The sequence below is a fragment of the Leopardus geoffroyi genome, chromosome B2 (assembly GCF_018350155.1).
Source record: "Leopardus geoffroyi isolate Oge1 chromosome B2, O.geoffroyi_Oge1_pat1.0, whole genome shotgun sequence".
Taxonomy (NCBI): domain Eukaryota; kingdom Metazoa; phylum Chordata; class Mammalia; order Carnivora; family Felidae; genus Leopardus; species Leopardus geoffroyi.
Genome location: NC_059332.1, coordinates 136,429,104 through 136,447,110, shown reverse-complemented (window position 1 = coordinate 136,447,110; position 18,007 = coordinate 136,429,104). Strand labels below are relative to the sequence as shown.

Genomic DNA, 18,007 nt, shown 5'->3' with positions numbered 1-18,007 from the left:
GGCATCCCACTTTGGCCCAGGTCATGATCTCGCGCTCATGGGCTCGAGCCCCACATCGGGCTCTGGAACCTGCTTCAGATTCTGTCTCTGTCTCTCTCTGCCCCTCCCCTCCTTGCGCTCGGTCTCCGAAATATAAACATTGTAAAAAATCTTAGAAGTTTCTTTCTAGACATTTCTCGTTGTTTAAAACCAAAAATAGCAACAGAAAATTGACCTTTTCAGGAAGACACCACCAGATGGTAGCATTGGATCAATACTGTCCATCGGAAGAAACTCTCGGTGTGTTTTAGCAGATGCCTCTTTGCTATGAGTTCCTCTGGACGTTACCTCAAACCAGTATAATGTGGTGACAAACCAGGATGACGTAGTAACCACACTGGAAACTTCTACCTCGTCTGCTTTTAGAACTCCGCAAACATGCCCCAGGCTCCCTGGTAGCTAATAAAACCAGCAAATCTAAGTGAAGCAAATATTTTATTTAAATCAGTTGTCAAATCACAGTTTATCCAAAGGAACTTAATGCAACATTGTCCTTAAAAGAGTGAGCACAGATATGGCACAGACACAATCCAGTACCTAGCAAAATACCATCTGTAAAGAACCTGACTTACTTCATGCTGTGTGTGCATGTGGTCCAGCGTATAAGAGTAGAATAAAAAACTTAAAATAGTCGATTATTTTTTGATAAGATGAAAAACATTTCACTACTTTGCCTCGGGATTCAAGCGCACTCATCTGTCCAAACGGCCACAACAATTCAGAGAAAAGGCTTAAAGTTAACCCGCTACTGAAAAAAACTCCTTTCCAACCCCCACTGGGCTAGAAAGAAAAATTTCACAGTAACAATGGAACCTTCTGTGTTTCCCCCCAAAAAAGCTTTTTATTTTTAGCACACTGTGCAGAACAGGAAAGTGAGCGATTTCAGAGCGGCCTGAAACACGGACCCGACCCTCAGTGGGTTTTGAAGTACGAACCGCAGCTTCTGATCAGGAATGTTGTTTCTAAGGAAGCTGTTGTCACAGGTTACAGCTGAGGCTTAGAGCTTCCACCACATCCTGCGTGATACAAAAGGAATGCACCGTATCGTACATTTCCTTAATCGTTAAGGAAAAAAATATACAATAGATACAGGAGGGTTACTTAAAACATACATATAAATACATAGGGAATGATACTCCAGTTTGAGAAGCAGAACTAGGTGCGGCCACCTCCAGTTCCGGGTGGAGAATCTGGGACCTTAAATCAGAAACATTACATGGTATCGGCGGCGGGGAAGAGGGGTGGCCCTGCAGAGGACACGGTAAATGGCTGTAGCCCCCGATTGCTGCCTCAGGGTTGTCAGGGTGCTCCAGAGAGGAGGTCAGTCGACGGGCCTGTTCTTCGCTTCGGAGTCTGAAATACTGGTCGTGAGTCTTTGTCAGCAGCGTTCACCTCCTCCTACTGCCTGTCTTCACATTCTGGTCTTGCAAACACACGGGGCAGAACTGTGGGAGGAAGGAAGAATCCAAAGTGAGTCAAGTCTCCTCTCCTCCTCCGTTCATTCCCGAGCCGCGGAAGCCCCACTCGCCGAAATCCAGCCCCTGAGAAAGCGAGTGGGTTGGGGGCCCACGGCAGGTCGGGCTGGGTCACCAAAAACTGGCGGCTGTGGCTCCAGCATTCAGGCACATCACACGCAATGGGGATTTTTTAAATGCTCGGCTACTACTACCGGTGGCCAAAAATGTTTTGTTTTTTTCCAGAGAGCTACAAACTACAATTTCAAGCTGTAGGATAAAAACTTACTTTGGACTTCTAGTTTTGAAGAAAAATTCAATGAACTGGTAAGTATGGTGCTGTGAGCGCAACGTATTTCTTATGCCTTTGAGCCAAACACGCAAACGCACACTTGTGTGCACACACGTGCCCCGTTTATTTTCTCGGAAAGCAGTCACACGGGGGTAAAACGAAGTCACTGTTTTCATGACACCAGTAAGACTGAGCGGGTTGTCAGTGACGGGGAAAAGGAAGGGAACCTAGGTCTCCTGATCTACTTGACTGCTTTTTCCCCAACTGAAGGTTCTGCATAAAGTCGTAATTATTTAAACTCCTGCTTCCTTTATAGCAGATTTGCCATCAAGTGGCATGAAAGAGGAAAAAAGTGTCTTGGAAGGAAAGGAAGCTCGCTTACGTGATGTTTTAGGATCCTGTGGGTTCTGATTTTGCTGGCTCTTCCTCTTGTTTCTGCGTCTCTCCCGGTGTCTGGGTTTCGATCTCTTCTTCTGCCTCACCGTGGGCTTTTCCTTCCTGAAATTCTACTTCCTGGCCACCTTCCTCCTCTTTCAGCGCTGGTCCATCTGTGTCCAGGGACTCTTTGGTTAAGCCTCCTGAGGCCTCAGAATCTTCCAGGGCTGAGTGGTGGCTCTCAGGGTCATCAACAGCATCATCCTTTTCATCTTCCTGGGATTCGGACAGTGACTTCTCTATCCTTTCGCCTAACTCGGCGCCATCGCCATCTTCTGGAATAGACTTTGTTCCAGTTGTTTCTTTCTTTTCCTCCGACGGGAGAACTGCCTCTTCGAGCTGCTGGTCGGTTACACCGGAACTTTCTACCTCCACGGCTGGAATCTCTTCGGAAGCTTCGCTCACAGCTTTGGAAACGTCAGAGTGGGTTTGTTCCACGGTGGTTAGCGTGGATTCTTCTTCGGCTGCAACGGTGTGTGTTTCATCCTGTGCAGAGGCCTGAAGTTCCCTTTCTTTCTCCTCAATTTGCGGTCTAGCTTCCTGGGTGTCAGCTTGTATAGGTCGAGCCTGTGTCTGGAAATCAGTGGCTGTTTCTTCAGTACTTACTAACCGGTCAACAACGGTCTGGATCACATTTTGTACAAGTTTACTGCTCTCAGTCTCAAGTGTCAAAATCTCGTTTTCAGCCTTTAAATCTTCCTTGCTAGTTTCACTTACTTGGGCTTCCTGGCAACCAGCCGGCTCGTCCTCGTCATCTGAGGCCCGTTTCTGCGGTGTGGTTTTGTCTGCTTCTAGGTCAGCACTGATGCCTCCTTCAGGCGTGGCCGATACGGCCTCCGGTACAGATTCCGGCTGAGACTCCGTCCCTGTGGGCACCTCGTCTTCCCCTGGCTGAGCAGTGAAGTCCTCATCTTTTGCAGAGGATTTTTCTTCTGGTATTAAATGTGCATCTGCAGATTCCAGGGTTTCAGGTGTTTCTACAATCTTGACGGTTTCTCCCAAGACCTTCTCCTCCACTGCTGCCGCCGTGAGAGGTAATGACGGCTCAGAGCTTTGAGCTGGAGTTTCTGTGTATACCGCGTCCTCTTGAGCCAGCCCAGGAGAACTTTCTTCCAAACTGGTAACCTCCTTTTCCCCGTCGATGACGGCCACACTAATCGTCTGCACCAGCTGCTTACTAAGCTCTTCAGATACGGTCACGGCTGGTTTTTGCTCAAGTTCCTCTTCACTCGCTTCGGTTGGCTTTGCTTCCGTTTCCTCCCTTTCTACTTCAACTACCATCTCTTCCTCCACTTGGGTTGGAGGAGATGGCGTGTGGCTCTGGAGTTCAGTATCATCATTCTTCTGAAACTCAGGTTCTTCGGTGACTTCATCTTCAAGGGCAACTTCCACGGTCTCTTTCTCACCGACTGTTGTTTCAGTGTCTGTAGACACCTCAGGGCCTTCAACAAGCGGTGTGTCTTTGGCTTCCCGGTCAGTAGACTGGCCGTCCTCTCCCATCACTTCAGTCTTTGAAAGAATGGGTATGGTTTCCACTGATACCTCGTCATCTGTATGTTCCCGAACCTCTTCCATTTTGGAGTGTCCTGTATCTTCTTCCTGGGATTGAAAACTAGAAGGTGCTGGAGGCATCTCTTCTGGTGCAGGAACGGCCTCTGCTTCTGTGATCTGTGACTGTGCCCCAGAGGCGACCTCGGGATCTTCGTGGATGTCTGTCATCTTCTCTTGCTGTGTTACATTTAGAGCCTCAACATCTGCTACTGGGGTGCTTCCGTTGGTCTCGCTGTCGCTAAGGGTTTCAGCTGAATCGGGAGCAACAGCCTGTTCTAGAATAAATTCTGATTTTACCCCAACCAAGGTTTCAGCTGGACAAGTGGTTCTAAGCTCACTAGGCTCTACGCTGTCTGCGACTTGAGGAACTTGTTCCAAGCTTTCGGGGGTGGCCTGTACAACCACCTCCTCCTGTGTCAAAGTCTCCGTCTCGGTTTCTTCTACGTGTACTTCCATCACCATGTCTGTCTCTTTCGTCAGATCCGGCTCTTGAGAACCCTCTTCCGCGTCTACCTTCTCTGGAATTTCGGCCCCTACTTCCTGCACTGTCTGCATCGTGTCTTCTGGCCCTCGGGTGTCGGGCAACTGTGATTCCTCCCTAACTTTTTCTGCGACTGCCTGCAGGACCTCTTGAGTTCGCCTGTCTTGGTCTTCTATGTCTGGCACACCGCCTTCCACCTCCTGAACTGGCGTCGCTTCCTCTGTGGTGACTGGAGAGTCAGTTAACTGAGAAACAGCTGAGACCATGTCGGTGGTCTCTTCAGCACCAGATGCTTCTGCTGCTTCTTCGGCACAAAACGCCTCTGTAGTTTCTGCAGCTGTCACAGCTTCAGAAGTCAACTCCACCTCGCTGACGATCGTGTCGTCAATGGCGTCTTGAGCCTCTGGCAGAGTTTTGGCAACAACGGGGGTTTCCTCTGCAAGGACCTCCCCTTCAAATGCCTCCTCAGTTAGGGGTCTGGCTTCCTCTTCTGTTTGTTCAAGAGGTTCTGTCACTGAGGCAGATATCCAAGAGGGTGACCTTTCTTCAACACTGCTAAGAGCCCTTGCCCCGTCAACAACAGTCACAGCCACAGCATGAACCAGAGTCGTACCGAGCTCCTCTGACACAGAAACAGCTACCTTTTGCTCAGGCTTCTCCTCGCCCTTCTGGGCTTGCTGTGCTTCGGTTTTCTCCCTTTCTACCGCATCGTACTCGGACAGAGGCACCACAGCTGGGACATCAGAATCATCTTCGTTGACCTCTGTTGGCCCCGTGTCTTCAACGGTGGCTTGTTCCGGTTTCCCATCTGACCTTTTCTTCCTCCGCCCGGGAATAAATTTCTTAATTGAAACCCAAGACTCTTCTTTCCCGGGTTCGACATCTGAAGCTGAATGTTCTAAGCCAGACCCAGTTACGGAGTCTTCGCTCTTCTCTTCCAGTTTTGACTTGGATTTTTTCCTTGGAGTAACTAATCTCTTAAATGACTCCCAGGTGGAAACTCCCTCCCCCTCAGTGGGGCTCCCAGCTTGCTCGGGTGAGGAGCTTCCTGGCCCTTGATCATGTTCCTGGGAACTAGCGAGGGCAGCATCTGGTCCCGTTTCTTTGTCTTTTCCTGCATCTTCTGGCTTCTGGCCTTCTCCTCCCGCTGGTTTTGGTCCCGCTTCGTCGTCAGAAGATGATGCTTTCCTTGCCCTTTTCTTGGACGATCCCACACAAATTAAAGCTTCCCAGGAGACTGAAGTATCCACTCTGCGCTTTGGTTCTTCGGGCTTTTGCTCCTCTCCGTTGCCTTTTGCTTCCTCTTGCGTCTCCGAGGCTGCGCTCTCCGTGGAAGACAGGGTGGCGCTCTTTACTTTCTCCAATTCGTCCTCCTTATCACTCTCCGAAAGCCTCCGGACACGCTTCTTGGGCGTCACCATCTTTTTGAAAGACGCCCAGGGAGTGACCCCTTCTCGCTTCTTCTCCCCGTCCGAAACAGCGCCTTCCTCGGCGTCCCCCTCTTGCTGTGCGTCCGCGACGCCTCTCTCCAGACACGTGATCTCCTCCGGTTCCTCGGGCGACGAAGCGGAGCTCTCGCCCTTCTGTTCGTCGGTACTGTCCGGAGACTCCGCTGCGGCTTGATGCTCCCCGGCCTCCTCGTCTCCTCCCCCTCGCTTCCCTTTCTGCTTCTTCCCGGAAAGCTTTTTCAAGCCGGTGCTGGTGAAGAGTTTCTTTAGAGGGCTTCCCTGCGCCCTCGTTCTCTCCTGCGAGGACAGCACATCCGCCTCGCTCGCGAGGCCCTCGGGGTGGGCGGGGGGCGCTTTCTCCTCGGGGCTCAGGTCGGCGGGGCGGCTGTGGTCACCGCCGGGGGCGCACGCTTCCGTGGCCTTCGCCGGCTCCGCCGCGGGCCTGGCTTTCTCGAGTTCAGCCGGGGTTTCCACAGCGGTTTCAGGTGGCGGGGGCTCCGCGGCTTCCGCTTCCTCCGCCTCGGCTTCCTGCTCCTCCGTTTTCTTCTCTGCCGTGCTGACGTGGACTTCTGCGACGATCTCCACCTTGTCGTCGAATATTTCCGTCGCTAGAGGGGCGGGTTTCTCTTCAGGAGCCTCCTGCCCTTGGTCGTCGGAGGGCAGCTCCACTTTTTCATAGTCCGCCGACAGTCGGGCCTCGCCGGCGCTCTCGGTGGCCTCCTGTGGCTGTGGCTGTTCAGGAGGAGCCGCTTTCTCAGAGGTCTCTTCCTGTTCTTGTGTGTCTCCTTTTTCTGGCTCTTGGTCCTTTTTCTTCTCTGAAGCTTCCAGCTCATCCTCCTTAGGCTTCCTGAAACTGGTCTTTTTTCTCCAGCCGGCCCAACCTTGAGTGAAGAATTTTTTGAAGGGTGACGCTGTCTCGCTGGCCAGGGGACTCGTCGGGGAGTCTAGAGATTTGGTGGGCTCCTTTTGCTTTTCTTCTCCATCTCTGCCCTCCTCTGCTGCTTGGCCAGACTCAGGTTGAAGCGAAATTTCCGTGGTGCTCTGCTCGTGTTTGAGGGCTTCTTCGGGTTTCTCTGTGGATTGTTTTAGCTCACTTTCTTTGGCCGTTGCTTCCCCGGTCTCCTGGCTGGGCTCCTGGTGGTCGCCAGCCCCGTCCGGCGCCCCTCCTCCTTCACCTTCGTCTTTTTTGACAGTGAGCAGTTGGACCGTGTCAGCCTTCTCGGTCTTATCCTTTTTTACAGTGAATTTAAAGCCGACAAACTTAAACACCTTCTTAAATCCAACATCATTAGACTGGGACTCAGTAGGTTGTATTAGCTCTTCCAAATTGCTTTCTGAAGAAGGAATCTGTTCGATTATTTCAGGCACTTCCTCCTGCCCATCCTTTGTGATGTCGCCCACAACCGCTGAACCAGCAGCCATCTCTTTATCTGAGTCTCTTTCGCTCACATCTTCCGACTCTCTCTGTCCAACTGTTAACAGAAAAAGGAGAGCAGTGGGGGAGAAGGGAGAAAATTATTACAGTTCAACAAAACCCTACACATTTTAAAAAACATAACCCATTTATACGTTCTTTAATGTCAGGCAATTCCAGGACAGAGTTAAAGTCTTATCAGTATTTGCAAATCTCAGTACATTAGGCAAACGCTACTTCTTTCAAAGGACTTTTAAGAATTCAGGTTTAGGGGCGCCTGGGTGGCGCAGTTGGTTAAGCGTCCGACTTCAGCCAGGTCACGATCTCGCGGTCCGTGAGTTTGAGCCCCGCGTCAGGCTCTGGGCTGATGGCTCAGAGCCTGGAGCCTGTTTCCGATTCTGTGTCTCCCTCTCTCTCTGCCCCTCCCCCGTTCATACTCTGTCTCTCTCTGTCCCAAAAATAAATAAACGTTGAAAAAAAAAAATTAAAAAAAAAAAAAAAAAAAAAGAATTCAGGTTTAAAGAGGGGCGCCTGGGTGGCTCAGTCGGTGAAGCGTCCGACTTCCGCTCAGGTCATGATCTCACAGTTCGTGGGTTCGAGCCCCGCATCAGGCTCTGCGCTGACAGCTTAGAGCCCGGAGCCTGCTTCAGATTCTGTGTCTCCCCTTCTCTTGGCCCCTCCCGTGCTCATGCTGTCTCTCAATAAAAAATAGATGTTAAAAAAAATTAAAAAGGGGCGCCTGGGTGGCGCAGTCGGTTAAGCGTCCGACTTCAGCCAGGTCATGATCTCGCGTCCGTGAGTTCGAGCCCCGCGTCGGGCTCTGGGCTGATGGCTCAGAGCCTGGAGCCTGTTTCCGATTCTGTGTCTCCCTCTCTCTCTGTCCCTCCCCCATTCATGCTCTGTCTCTCTCTGTCCCAAAAAAAATAAATAAACGTTGAAAAAAAAAATTAAAAAAAAAAAAAAAAGAATTCAGGTTTAAAGATACTCCTCTGCTCCTTCTGGTCCCCATGAAGGAAAAGTGAACACACTCAAGTACCAGCATAGTAAGTAGAAGTAGCTGCAGCATCACTAAGAGTGGGTCAGGCAGGCAGACGGCATAGGCTCTGTCGCAATGCAAAACAGAATCAATCGTCACGCCCATGATCTAGAATCCACCCCGTTTAGGAGAAAGAAGCTAAAGAATAACAAAAAGTAAGAATCCAGACAAATCTAAGGAGGGACATTCTATGTGATAACTAGCTGGTCTCTGTAACAAGTCCCAAAAAACGGAGCAGGGCTCCACAGGGAAATTCCAGGCCGGGTCAGGCAAAGTGAGGAACAGAAAGGAGATGGCTCCGTAGCACCACCCAGCAGCGTGTAGAATCGTTATGTCTACACTTGAAACTAATGTAACATTGTGTATCAACTATACTCAAATAAAAAAGTTTTTTTAAAAAGGTGGCATCCAAAAGCTGAAGCATGGCAAACAACAATGACAATGATGGGTCACAAAACAAGAGTCCACGAATCAAGAGTGATACTAAAAAAGTAACTAGGGAACAGGCAGTATTTCCTTATGAGAAAGACCAATCAATAAATCTAGATTACCTTCCACTTTGATCTATAGTCATTCTCTTTAGAATTCAAAATTCTACTGCATCGGGATTCACATATTATTTATCAAGGACAAGAGTTAACAAAGATGTTTCTTTTATAGCCAGTTACATAGGCTCTTCCTAGACCAGGACAAACAGCTGTTCAGCCTTCAAGATGTGGAGCGATGTGGTATTTAAAGATGGACTTCTGTCATTCATCAAGTACGATACCCATAAGTGGATTTTCTTTTGTAGTTATTTGGGGAGAAGAAAGCCATATTGTAGTTCAGGTCACCTGTAGGGCCAGTTGCACTGGACGTTTCCAGTTGCTTAGAAACGTAAAAATCATTTCTCGTTATGTGAAATAGAAAGTAAAATGCAGCCCTGTTTCTTTCTTTTTTTTTTTTTTTTTAATTTTTTTTTCAACGTTTATTTATTTTTGGGACAGAGAGAGACAGAGCATGAACAGGGGAGGGGCAGAGAGAGAGGGAGACACAGAATCGGAAACAGGCTCCAGGCTCTCAGCCATCAGCCCAGAGCCCGACGCGGGGCTCGAACTCACGGACCGTGAGATCATGACCTGGCTGAAGTCAGACGCTTAACCGACTGCGCCACCCAGGCGCCCCAAATGCAGCCCTGTTTCATGGCAAGTGTGGTTACGGGAAATTTTCCTCTTTTGAAGGTGGGTGTGACTGATAAATTTGGAGCTTGTCACATCACCATGAAAATCGGCCATTCAAAAAGAAACGAACAAAAAGACAGGGGCAGGGGAAAAGTTTTCATAGAAAAGAACACAAAGCAAGGAAACTGTCAGATTCACTATGGCTGAAGTGGTTATTTTATCTGGAAAAGCCTAGTTGGCTGTTTGTCATTAGATGAAGGAAACCGCTCTTCACCCATACCTTTGTAATAACTCATTCAAAGATCCAGAAATGCTAGAAACCTTTGGGCGAAAGGCTGTCAGGAAACCTACAGTTTTAGAGTATTAACACACAGATCAAAAGGGAAAAACTTCCTTTACAGTGGAGAGATCTGGCAGGTACTGCCTTAAACTTAACATCCCTGATAACAGAACAAAACTGTCAGCATGCTTTCTGATGTGAGGCACTGAGAAGGCCAATAAATCACCTACAGTATTCCTACTAAAAATGCTTAATGGAATCTGTAAGGCAACAATCAGATAAATCAATGACGGATATTCTATAAGACAACTAGCTTGGTCTGACGCATCAATGTCACAAGGGACAAAAATGAAACAAAAACGCACGTAGGCTGTCCGCAAGTAACTTTCAAAGAGTTTGAGAGACGCTGAGGGATGGGGTGGGGGGCAGGGGAGAGAATGTGCTAAAATACCAGTAACTGGTGGATTAGGTCAAGTGTATATGGGTGTGTGTATTTGTCCGCAGTTTTTAAATTTAAAAACTCATGTTTAAAAAACAAGTCAGTGTGATGTAATAAAAGGGAGGGGTACTGAGCTAAATTAATAAATTTAAAAAAGCATAACAGTAAGTCAGGCCGGGCATGGTCCTAGATTGGATATTAGTTAGGGCAAACTAACAAAAGGACATTTTGGCTTTTCTTGGGAAAATGTGAGTATGATTTGGGATTAGAGGAGATGGGATTTTCACCAAAACGAAAGAGTTGAAGGTTACCACATAGTATATACAATATGATCACATTTAACCCCCCCCCCCACCACATACACACCTACCTCACATATGATCTCTGGGGGATGGAAATGTGATATATTTTAGTTTTGCTTGTATCAATTTCCCTCTAGAATATGTACTGCTTTCTCTAACAAAAAAGTCAATTAAAGTGAACACAGAAAAGGTCTTAATTATAATAATACACTTAATGCCCACAGCAGAAGATGAAGCTCAGTAATTATAAACAGTATACATACCAACACATAGAACATATCCATAAATATGTGAAATACAGATATATTCGGAAAGACAAAAACAACATGCTTCCCCAAATCCGTAACTTCACCCAGCTTATAGAATCTTTCTTTCCCACGAGAATAGTTTTATCCTTGATGTGAACTATTACAATCTGTGTCTACAAGTCTCCATCACAGTACTGGGTGGGTTTTATTTTATTCTGCAGACCGTAAGGAAGAGAAACTAAGGAAGCGTTCTCATACTAAGCACATGGCACCGTGTGGACAGGGCCTTTGACCGTGACATCGTCGTCTCTACCTTTTTCTGTAAGAAAAAGCCAATTCGCATTGATTCTACCTGACATCAGCATCTGAGGTAGCATTAAATAAATAACAAATTCAAAAAAAACAACAGAGAACTCAATATTTTAGACAGAGAAGGAGGTCTGAAGAAAACCAAGGGTCTCATTATTTTCATCTGAAGTACACTTCCTGATTTCCCTTAAAAAAAAAAAAAAAAATCACCGCGAAATACACGTTTCTGAGCAACTTGAAGCTTTATAAAGAGTAAAGAAATAATCAGCACCCACACTGTGGCAAACATTCCAACAGAAAGAAAAATTGAGACTGTCTCGATGTATGTCATTGGACTTCCTAGAGTATCCCCGGACACTTCTTTCGAGTCAGGAGACAGACCTCCTCCAGAACTCCTCCGGGAATGCTCTTCCCATTATTTTTTGGCATCACGTATATAATCTTTTCAAATACAAAAATGCTGTAAATTTCCACGTGTTCCTATTATAAACCTGCTTGCGGTAAAGGTTAAAGGTTTCTGTGAATCAAGTCCACTTCCATGACACGAACTACTTCCTACAAATTTCCCCAATGATGCAAGGACACGCACAAGAAAAACCTTCCACAAACCCTTTTAACGCCACACAACAGATGTGACCTTTTAAAAAAAAAAAAAGGGGGCGCCTGGGTGGCTCAGTCGGTTGGGCAACTGACTTCGGCTCGGGTCACGATCTCGCGGTCCGTGAGTTCGAGCCCCGCGTCGGGCTCTGGGCTGACAGCTCGGAGCCTGGAGCCTGTTTTGGATTCTGTGTCTCCCTCTCTCTGACCCTCCCCCGTTCATGCTCTGTCTCTCTCTGTCCCAAAAATAAATAAACGTTAAAAATAAATAAATAAATAAAATTTAAAAAAAAGGTGTCTACTACCGCTGAAAATACGCTAGAGAAAAAAAGTTAAACCCCAACAATAAAGTCCGTTCTCGTACAATTTTACTAATAATGTCCACGAATACACATTAAAAGTTTCCTGCCTGCAACGTAGGAGAGAAAAAGAACACTCCTCACCCAACCTTCCCAAAATTTATTAGAAAACGCGGAGATGTGTTGCGAACGTGGTGGGAGAAAACAGGTGGTGTCTCTACCATCTTACTCCCTAACTCCCCTCGGTGCTCCCAAATCTGTTTCGATTTGAAACACTTTTTCTTAAATTCTGGGATGACTGGAATGTGTGCGGTCAAAGCCAGAGAGACAAAGATTAACAGCTGTCAACTGGCAGAACAAAACAGCTATTGACCGTCCCGGCGCAGCCTGGCAATACGGAGTTGTTCTCTTTAGACAGAGTGATAGACGGGCTGAACACATTTTTTTTAAGGATCACAAGAGATGTTTAAATCCTAACTGGTCTGCCGTGTCTTTTGACCTAAGGAATCCCAGGAGCTAATGCTGTCACAACAGCCTTCCAGACTGGGCCACTGCTGGCCCAGGAGGGGCCTTTGTGCTCTGGGTTAAGAGCCACACAGCAGAACTCAGCCCTCATTCCAGCTTCTACTTCCCTTCCGCGCCCTCCCGAACCGGGACAGACCTTCCAGGGAGGCTCTGCTTCCTGAAATACCTCTTTGATCACAAAGTGATGCTGCAACCTACCCCTAATGGCTGCAGGACTTCCGACACAATCTTCCAAGCCACCCAGCCTGGCAACCAAGGGTCAATTAGTTGCAGCCACCACCACGACCAACAAAAGAGCCAGCTCCGACCACACCTTCCACGTTGCAGGTGCCTGTTCTGCCCCAAACCACGGGCGATGGCTGGGAAACGCACCGGAACCTGGATTCCATCTTTCAGCCTCCTTTCCTGTTACGCAGTCGGCTACACATTCCCCACGGTGTGGCCGAACAAGCAAGGCCCGTCTGTCCTGTGCCACATCCCCCATTCGCTCTCCTCCAAGCTGTTTCTGGCCGTTGGTAAATGCTAGTGATTTTTTGAGACCTGTATCATGTTCTTTTTATCCTCCTGTGCAAAGACCTTCCCAGGTGACCCCGGCCGGCCACCACCTCGGGCCAAGCCCGACGCCCCTCTCACGCCTGAGTCCTCGGGCTGTGTCCTTTCCTGGCAGGAAGCGGCGTGCGTGCGGCCTGGGTCCGGGTGGGGTCACTGCTCTGGGAGCACAGGCTTTGGGCACATGCTCCACCGCCGCTCCGGCCCGCAGCAAACGCGACAACGACCCAGGAGCGGCAGGGCGGGCTTCGTATTGGAGCCGGGCCGCTGGGTCATCCGAACCCCGGGGCGTCGGCTGTACCGGGGCCGCCGGGGCCCTTCCCAACACCTCCCCGTGGACTTCCATGCCGAGGGCTTGGTCAGAGCAAGGGAAAGGAGGCAAGCTGGAAGCCCCCACGCCGAGGGGTGGCCGGCACTCACGAAAGGTCCAGCGGGTGGCTCTCAAAGCCGACCCACCCGCCGCGTCCCCGGGCCGACAGCCACCAGGGGGCGCGCTACTCACAGCAAAGGTTACTCCACCAGGGCATCGTGTGCACCCTCCGGCAGGGGCAGCGCCACAGGGCCCGAGAAGGCCCAGGCTTCTTCCCCCGGCTGCCCCATCGCGGGACGGACACCGGTGCCGATGATGAGGGCGCCCCCTGGGGGCCACCGCGTGCGTCACAGACGGCACAGTCTCCTCGTGGCCCAGTGGCCGAGGGCTTTGGTTTCACGGGCCTTCAAAGAAGGGTCCCTGGGGGCCCTGTGCTTCACCTCGATCGGATCTCTTCAAACTCACGCACATTCGAGTACCAAAACTCTCGTGGCTAAATGACTGACAAACCGCTAAACCTAAATACTGCTGGATACCTGACCCGCCTCCTTATCTGAGCCAGAAGGCAGGTGGCCTCCAAAATTGCAATACAGGGCGATGGCTCAAGGGATAGCGGGATCTTGTGCATGAGTTTGTTCGGTTTCAAAAACTTTCAATGTCTTGAGTATTAGAACAAGAACCGGGGACGTCACGCAGGTTCCCACCGCAAAGCTCTCATTTAGAGTCACAAAGGCTTAGGGTTTGAAGGGAGAGTTCACCTTGTCCCTCCAACTGGGGAGTAAATGGACTTCAAAAATGGTTATGTGGTTTCGAAATGCAAAATGGTACAAACACTTTGGAGGGCAGTTTGGCAGTTTCCCACAAAACTGCACACATTCTTACCATGTCTCGTGCCCCCTGGTACTTCACCCAAATGAGCTGAGAACACGTCCACACAAAAACCTGCATATGGATGTTTATAGTTATGTTTATAGCTTTAGTCGTAATTGCATACACTTGGAAGCAACCAAGATGTTCATTATGTGAATGGATGAATAAACTATGGTGCATCCAGACAATGTAATATTATTCAGTGCTAAAAAGAAATGAGCCAGCAGAGCCACGGAAAAATACGGAGGAACCTTAAATGTGTATCACTGAATGAAAGAAGCCAATCTTTAAAGGGTATGTATGTATTGTATGATTCCAACCATATGACATTCTGGGAAAGGCAAAACTACAGGGACAATAAAGAGGTCAGTGTTGCCAAAGGTTGGAAGCGAAGTAAGGATGAATCGACAGGGCACAGAAGATTTTTACAGCAGTGAAACGAGCTATCCCTCAACAACATGGTTTGAATCGTGCAGTTCCACTTATACGTGGATTTTTTCAATACGTACAGCACAATACTGCAAATGTATTTTCTCTTATCGTTCTTTTTTTTTTTTTTTAATTTTTTTTTCAACGTTTATTTATTTTTGGGACAGAGAGAGACAGAGCATGAACGGGGGAGGGGCAGAGAGAGAGGGAGACACAGAATCGGAAACAGGCTCCAGGCTCTGAGCCATCAGCCCAGAGCCTGACGCGGGGCTCGAACTCACGGACCGCGAGATCATGACCTGGCTGAAGTCGGACGCTTAACCGACTGCGCCACCCAGGCACCCCTCGTTCTTTTTTTTTTAAACATGTTTATTTTGGGGGGGGGAGGGGCACAGAGAGAGGGAGAGAAAGAATCTCAAGCAGGTTCCATGCTGTCAGCGCAGAGCCCGAGGCAGGGCTGGAACCCACAAACCGAGATCATGACCTGAGCCGAAATCAAGAGTCACCCAGGCACCGTCCTTGCTTATGATTTTAATAGCATTTTTTCTAGCTTACTGTATTATAAGAATAGAGTATATCAAACATGTAACATGCAAAATATATGTTAATCAACTGTTTACATTATCAGTAACACTTCCAGTGAACAGCAGGCTGATAGTAGTTAGGTTTTGAGGGGGAGTGAAAACTTGTATATGGGTTTTCAACTGGGGAGCCCTAACCCCCATGTTGTTCACGGGTCAACTATATACCAGGAGGCAATACGGGTGGATACATAGGATTATCACATCATCTGTTCAAAACCCCAGAGTGAGCCCTAATATAAACTAGGGACTTTGGGGGATAATGACATGCCAATGTAGTTTCATCAACTGTAACAAATGTACCACTCTGGTGCGGGATTTGTTAGTGGAAGAGGGATTGGATAGCACATGTGAGGGGGGCAGGGAGCATACTTTCTACTCGTTTTTGCTATGAACCTAAAACTGCTCTAAAAAAATACAGTCTAGGTTTTTTTTTTAATGGTCATAGGACTTGGCCAGTGTCATATAATGGGGGTGTGACATCTCTGGGGGACCAAAGGCTGGAGAGAAACACTTAGAGAGTCAATGCATTAAAAAGGAACAAGGAGCGCCTGGGTGGCTCAGTCGGTTAAACGTTCGACTTCGGCTCAGGTCATGATCTTGTGGTCTGTGAGTTCGAGCCCCACGTCAGGCTCTGTGCTGACAGCTCAGAGCCTGGAGCCTGTTTCAGATTCTGTCTCCCTCTCTCTGACCCTCCCCCGTTCATACTCTGTCTCTCTCTCTGCCTCAAAAATAAATAAACATTAAAAAAAAAAATTTCTTAAAAAGGAACAAAAAAAAGTTTGTCTTTTTAAAGGAAAAATTAATTTCATACACTTTCAAAGTGCTAAAATTCTTACTTTCCGTAAATCATGATAAGATTTTATAATTTGTCAATGTAACTTACGACAAGAAAAAGTATTTAGACATCTCAACTCCCACACTTGGATGGGAAAACTGCTATTATGTCTGATGTAGACAGCAATTTAAATTCTATCTATTGCAGTGTAAAAAGCAGTTTTTCATGGTTATAGTCATGCTATTAAAAAAAAGAAAGAGGGGCGCTTGAGTGGCTCAGTCAGTTAAGCGTGTGACTTGGGCTCAGGTCATGATCTCGCGGTCTGTGAGTTCGAGCCCCACGTCAGGCTCTGTGCTGACAGCTCAGAGCCTGGAGCCTGCTTCAGAGTCTGTGTCTCCCTCTCTCTCTGCTCCTCCCCCACTCACACTCTGTCACTCTCTCTCTCAAAAATAAACATTTTTAAAAAATAAAAAAATTTAAAAAATAAACAGCAGTGCTATCGACAATAGCCAAAGTATGGAAAGAGCCCAAATGTCCATCAACTGATGAATGGATAAAGAAGATGCGATATATATGTACAATGGAACACTACTCAGCAATCAAAGAGGATGAAATCTTGCCATTTGCAACTACGTGGATGGAACTAGAGGGTATGATGCTAAGTGAAAGAAGTCAGAGAAAGACAAATACCCTATGACTTCACTCGTATGTGGAATTTAAGATAAAAAACAGATGAACGTAAGGGAAGGGGAGCAAAAATAGAGAGGGGGACAAACCATAAGAGACTCATAAATACAGAGAACAAACTGAGGGTTGCTGGAGGGGTTTGGGGTCAGCGGATGGACGGACTGGGCAAGGGGCATGAAGGGGGACACTTGTTGGGATGAGCACTGGGTGTTACATGCATGTGATGAATCACTGGATTCTACCACTGAAATCATCATTGCACAAAAAATTAATTAAAAATTAAAATTTAAAAAAAAACCCCACATATATCCTACCCACCCACTCACGGATAGTGATTCTAAAGATCACTTGACCCTTATTTTGCAACCATTATGATAAAAATTGGATAAGGCAAGAATCAATGGGTGTCAGAGTACGCGGGATATTTACATGTTTAATAATTAAAAGGGTGGGGAAGCCCTATACAGTGGAGAAACTGGGCAAGAACTTAACATTAACCGGGGCACCTAGGTGACTTAGTTAAGCATCGGACTCCCCTGATTTCAGCTCAGGTCACGATCTCATGGTTCCTGAGTTCGAGCCCTGCATCCGGCTTTGCACCGACAGTGTGGAGCTGGTTGGGGATTCTCTCCCTCTCTGCTCCTCCCCCACTCTCACGGGTACACACTCTCCCTCTCTCTTTCAAAATAAACACAGAGGGGCGCCTGGGTGGCTCAGTCGGTTGAGTGTCCAACTCTTGGTTTCCGCTCAGGTCACGATCTTACCGTTCGTGGGTTCGAGCCTCACATCAGGCTCTGTGCTGACAGCGTGGAGTCTGCTTGGGATTCTCTATCCGCCCCCTGCTAGCTCCCTCTCTCTCAAATAAATAAGCTTTAAAAAATTAAATAAGTAACCTACAGGTAAAATAGGAGGAAAAAAACACGCTAAGGAGGGTGGTGGAAGTGTGGAGAGGAGAGCTATACATTCAAACACATCAATGTCTTAAAGGAGAAAAGCTGTAGAAATGTTCCAGATTAAAAGAAGCTAAAGAATATGATGCGTAAGACCGAAGATGATCTTACAATGCAAGGTGAGAAACGCTAAAAAGGACACTGTTAAATTAGCTGACAGAATTTGAATAAGTATGGTACATTATATACTACTGTAATAATGTAAATAGAGGATACTAATAACCATTCTCTGGATATAAAAGGGAGTATCTCAGGGCCCCTGGGTGGCTCAGTCAGTTGAGCGTCCAACTTCAGCGCACGTCATGATCTCGTGGTTCATGAGTTCGAGCCCCGCGTCGGGCTCTGTGCTGACGGCTCAAAGCCTGGAGCCTGCTTCGGATTCTGTGTCTCCCTCTCTCTCTGCCCATCCCGTGCTTATGCTCTGTCTCTCTCTGTCTCTCAAAAATAAATAAATAAATGTGAAGACTATTTTTTAAAAAAAGGAAATATCTCTATCCTTAGGAAATAACATAAATATTTAAGAGGAAATGATGTCTACAACTTA

The 18,007-nt window shown here is 47.6% G+C and overlaps 1 protein-coding gene across 3 annotated transcripts in view; it reads right to left on the bottom strand.

The window, feature by feature from the left end:
- Window positions 1-457: 457 nt before the first annotated feature.
- Window positions 458-18,007, bottom strand: part of AKAP12 (A-kinase anchoring protein 12) — a 105,446-nt gene continuing 87,896 nt past the window's right edge. For 2 of the 3 annotated variants that reach the window (XM_045500025.1, XM_045500026.1), the window contains 2 exons: window positions 2,168-7,172; window positions 458-1,484 (listed from right to left, as the gene is read on the bottom strand). In XM_045500025.1, coding sequence (XP_045355981.1) covers window positions 2,176-7,172 — 4,997 coding nt within the window. In that variant the 3' untranslated portion in view covers window positions 458-1,484; window positions 2,168-2,175. Of the gene's footprint in view, window positions 1,485-2,167; window positions 7,173-13,360; window positions 13,478-18,007 lie in introns of those variants that run through there. The other variant, XM_045500027.1, reaches the window with a different exon arrangement.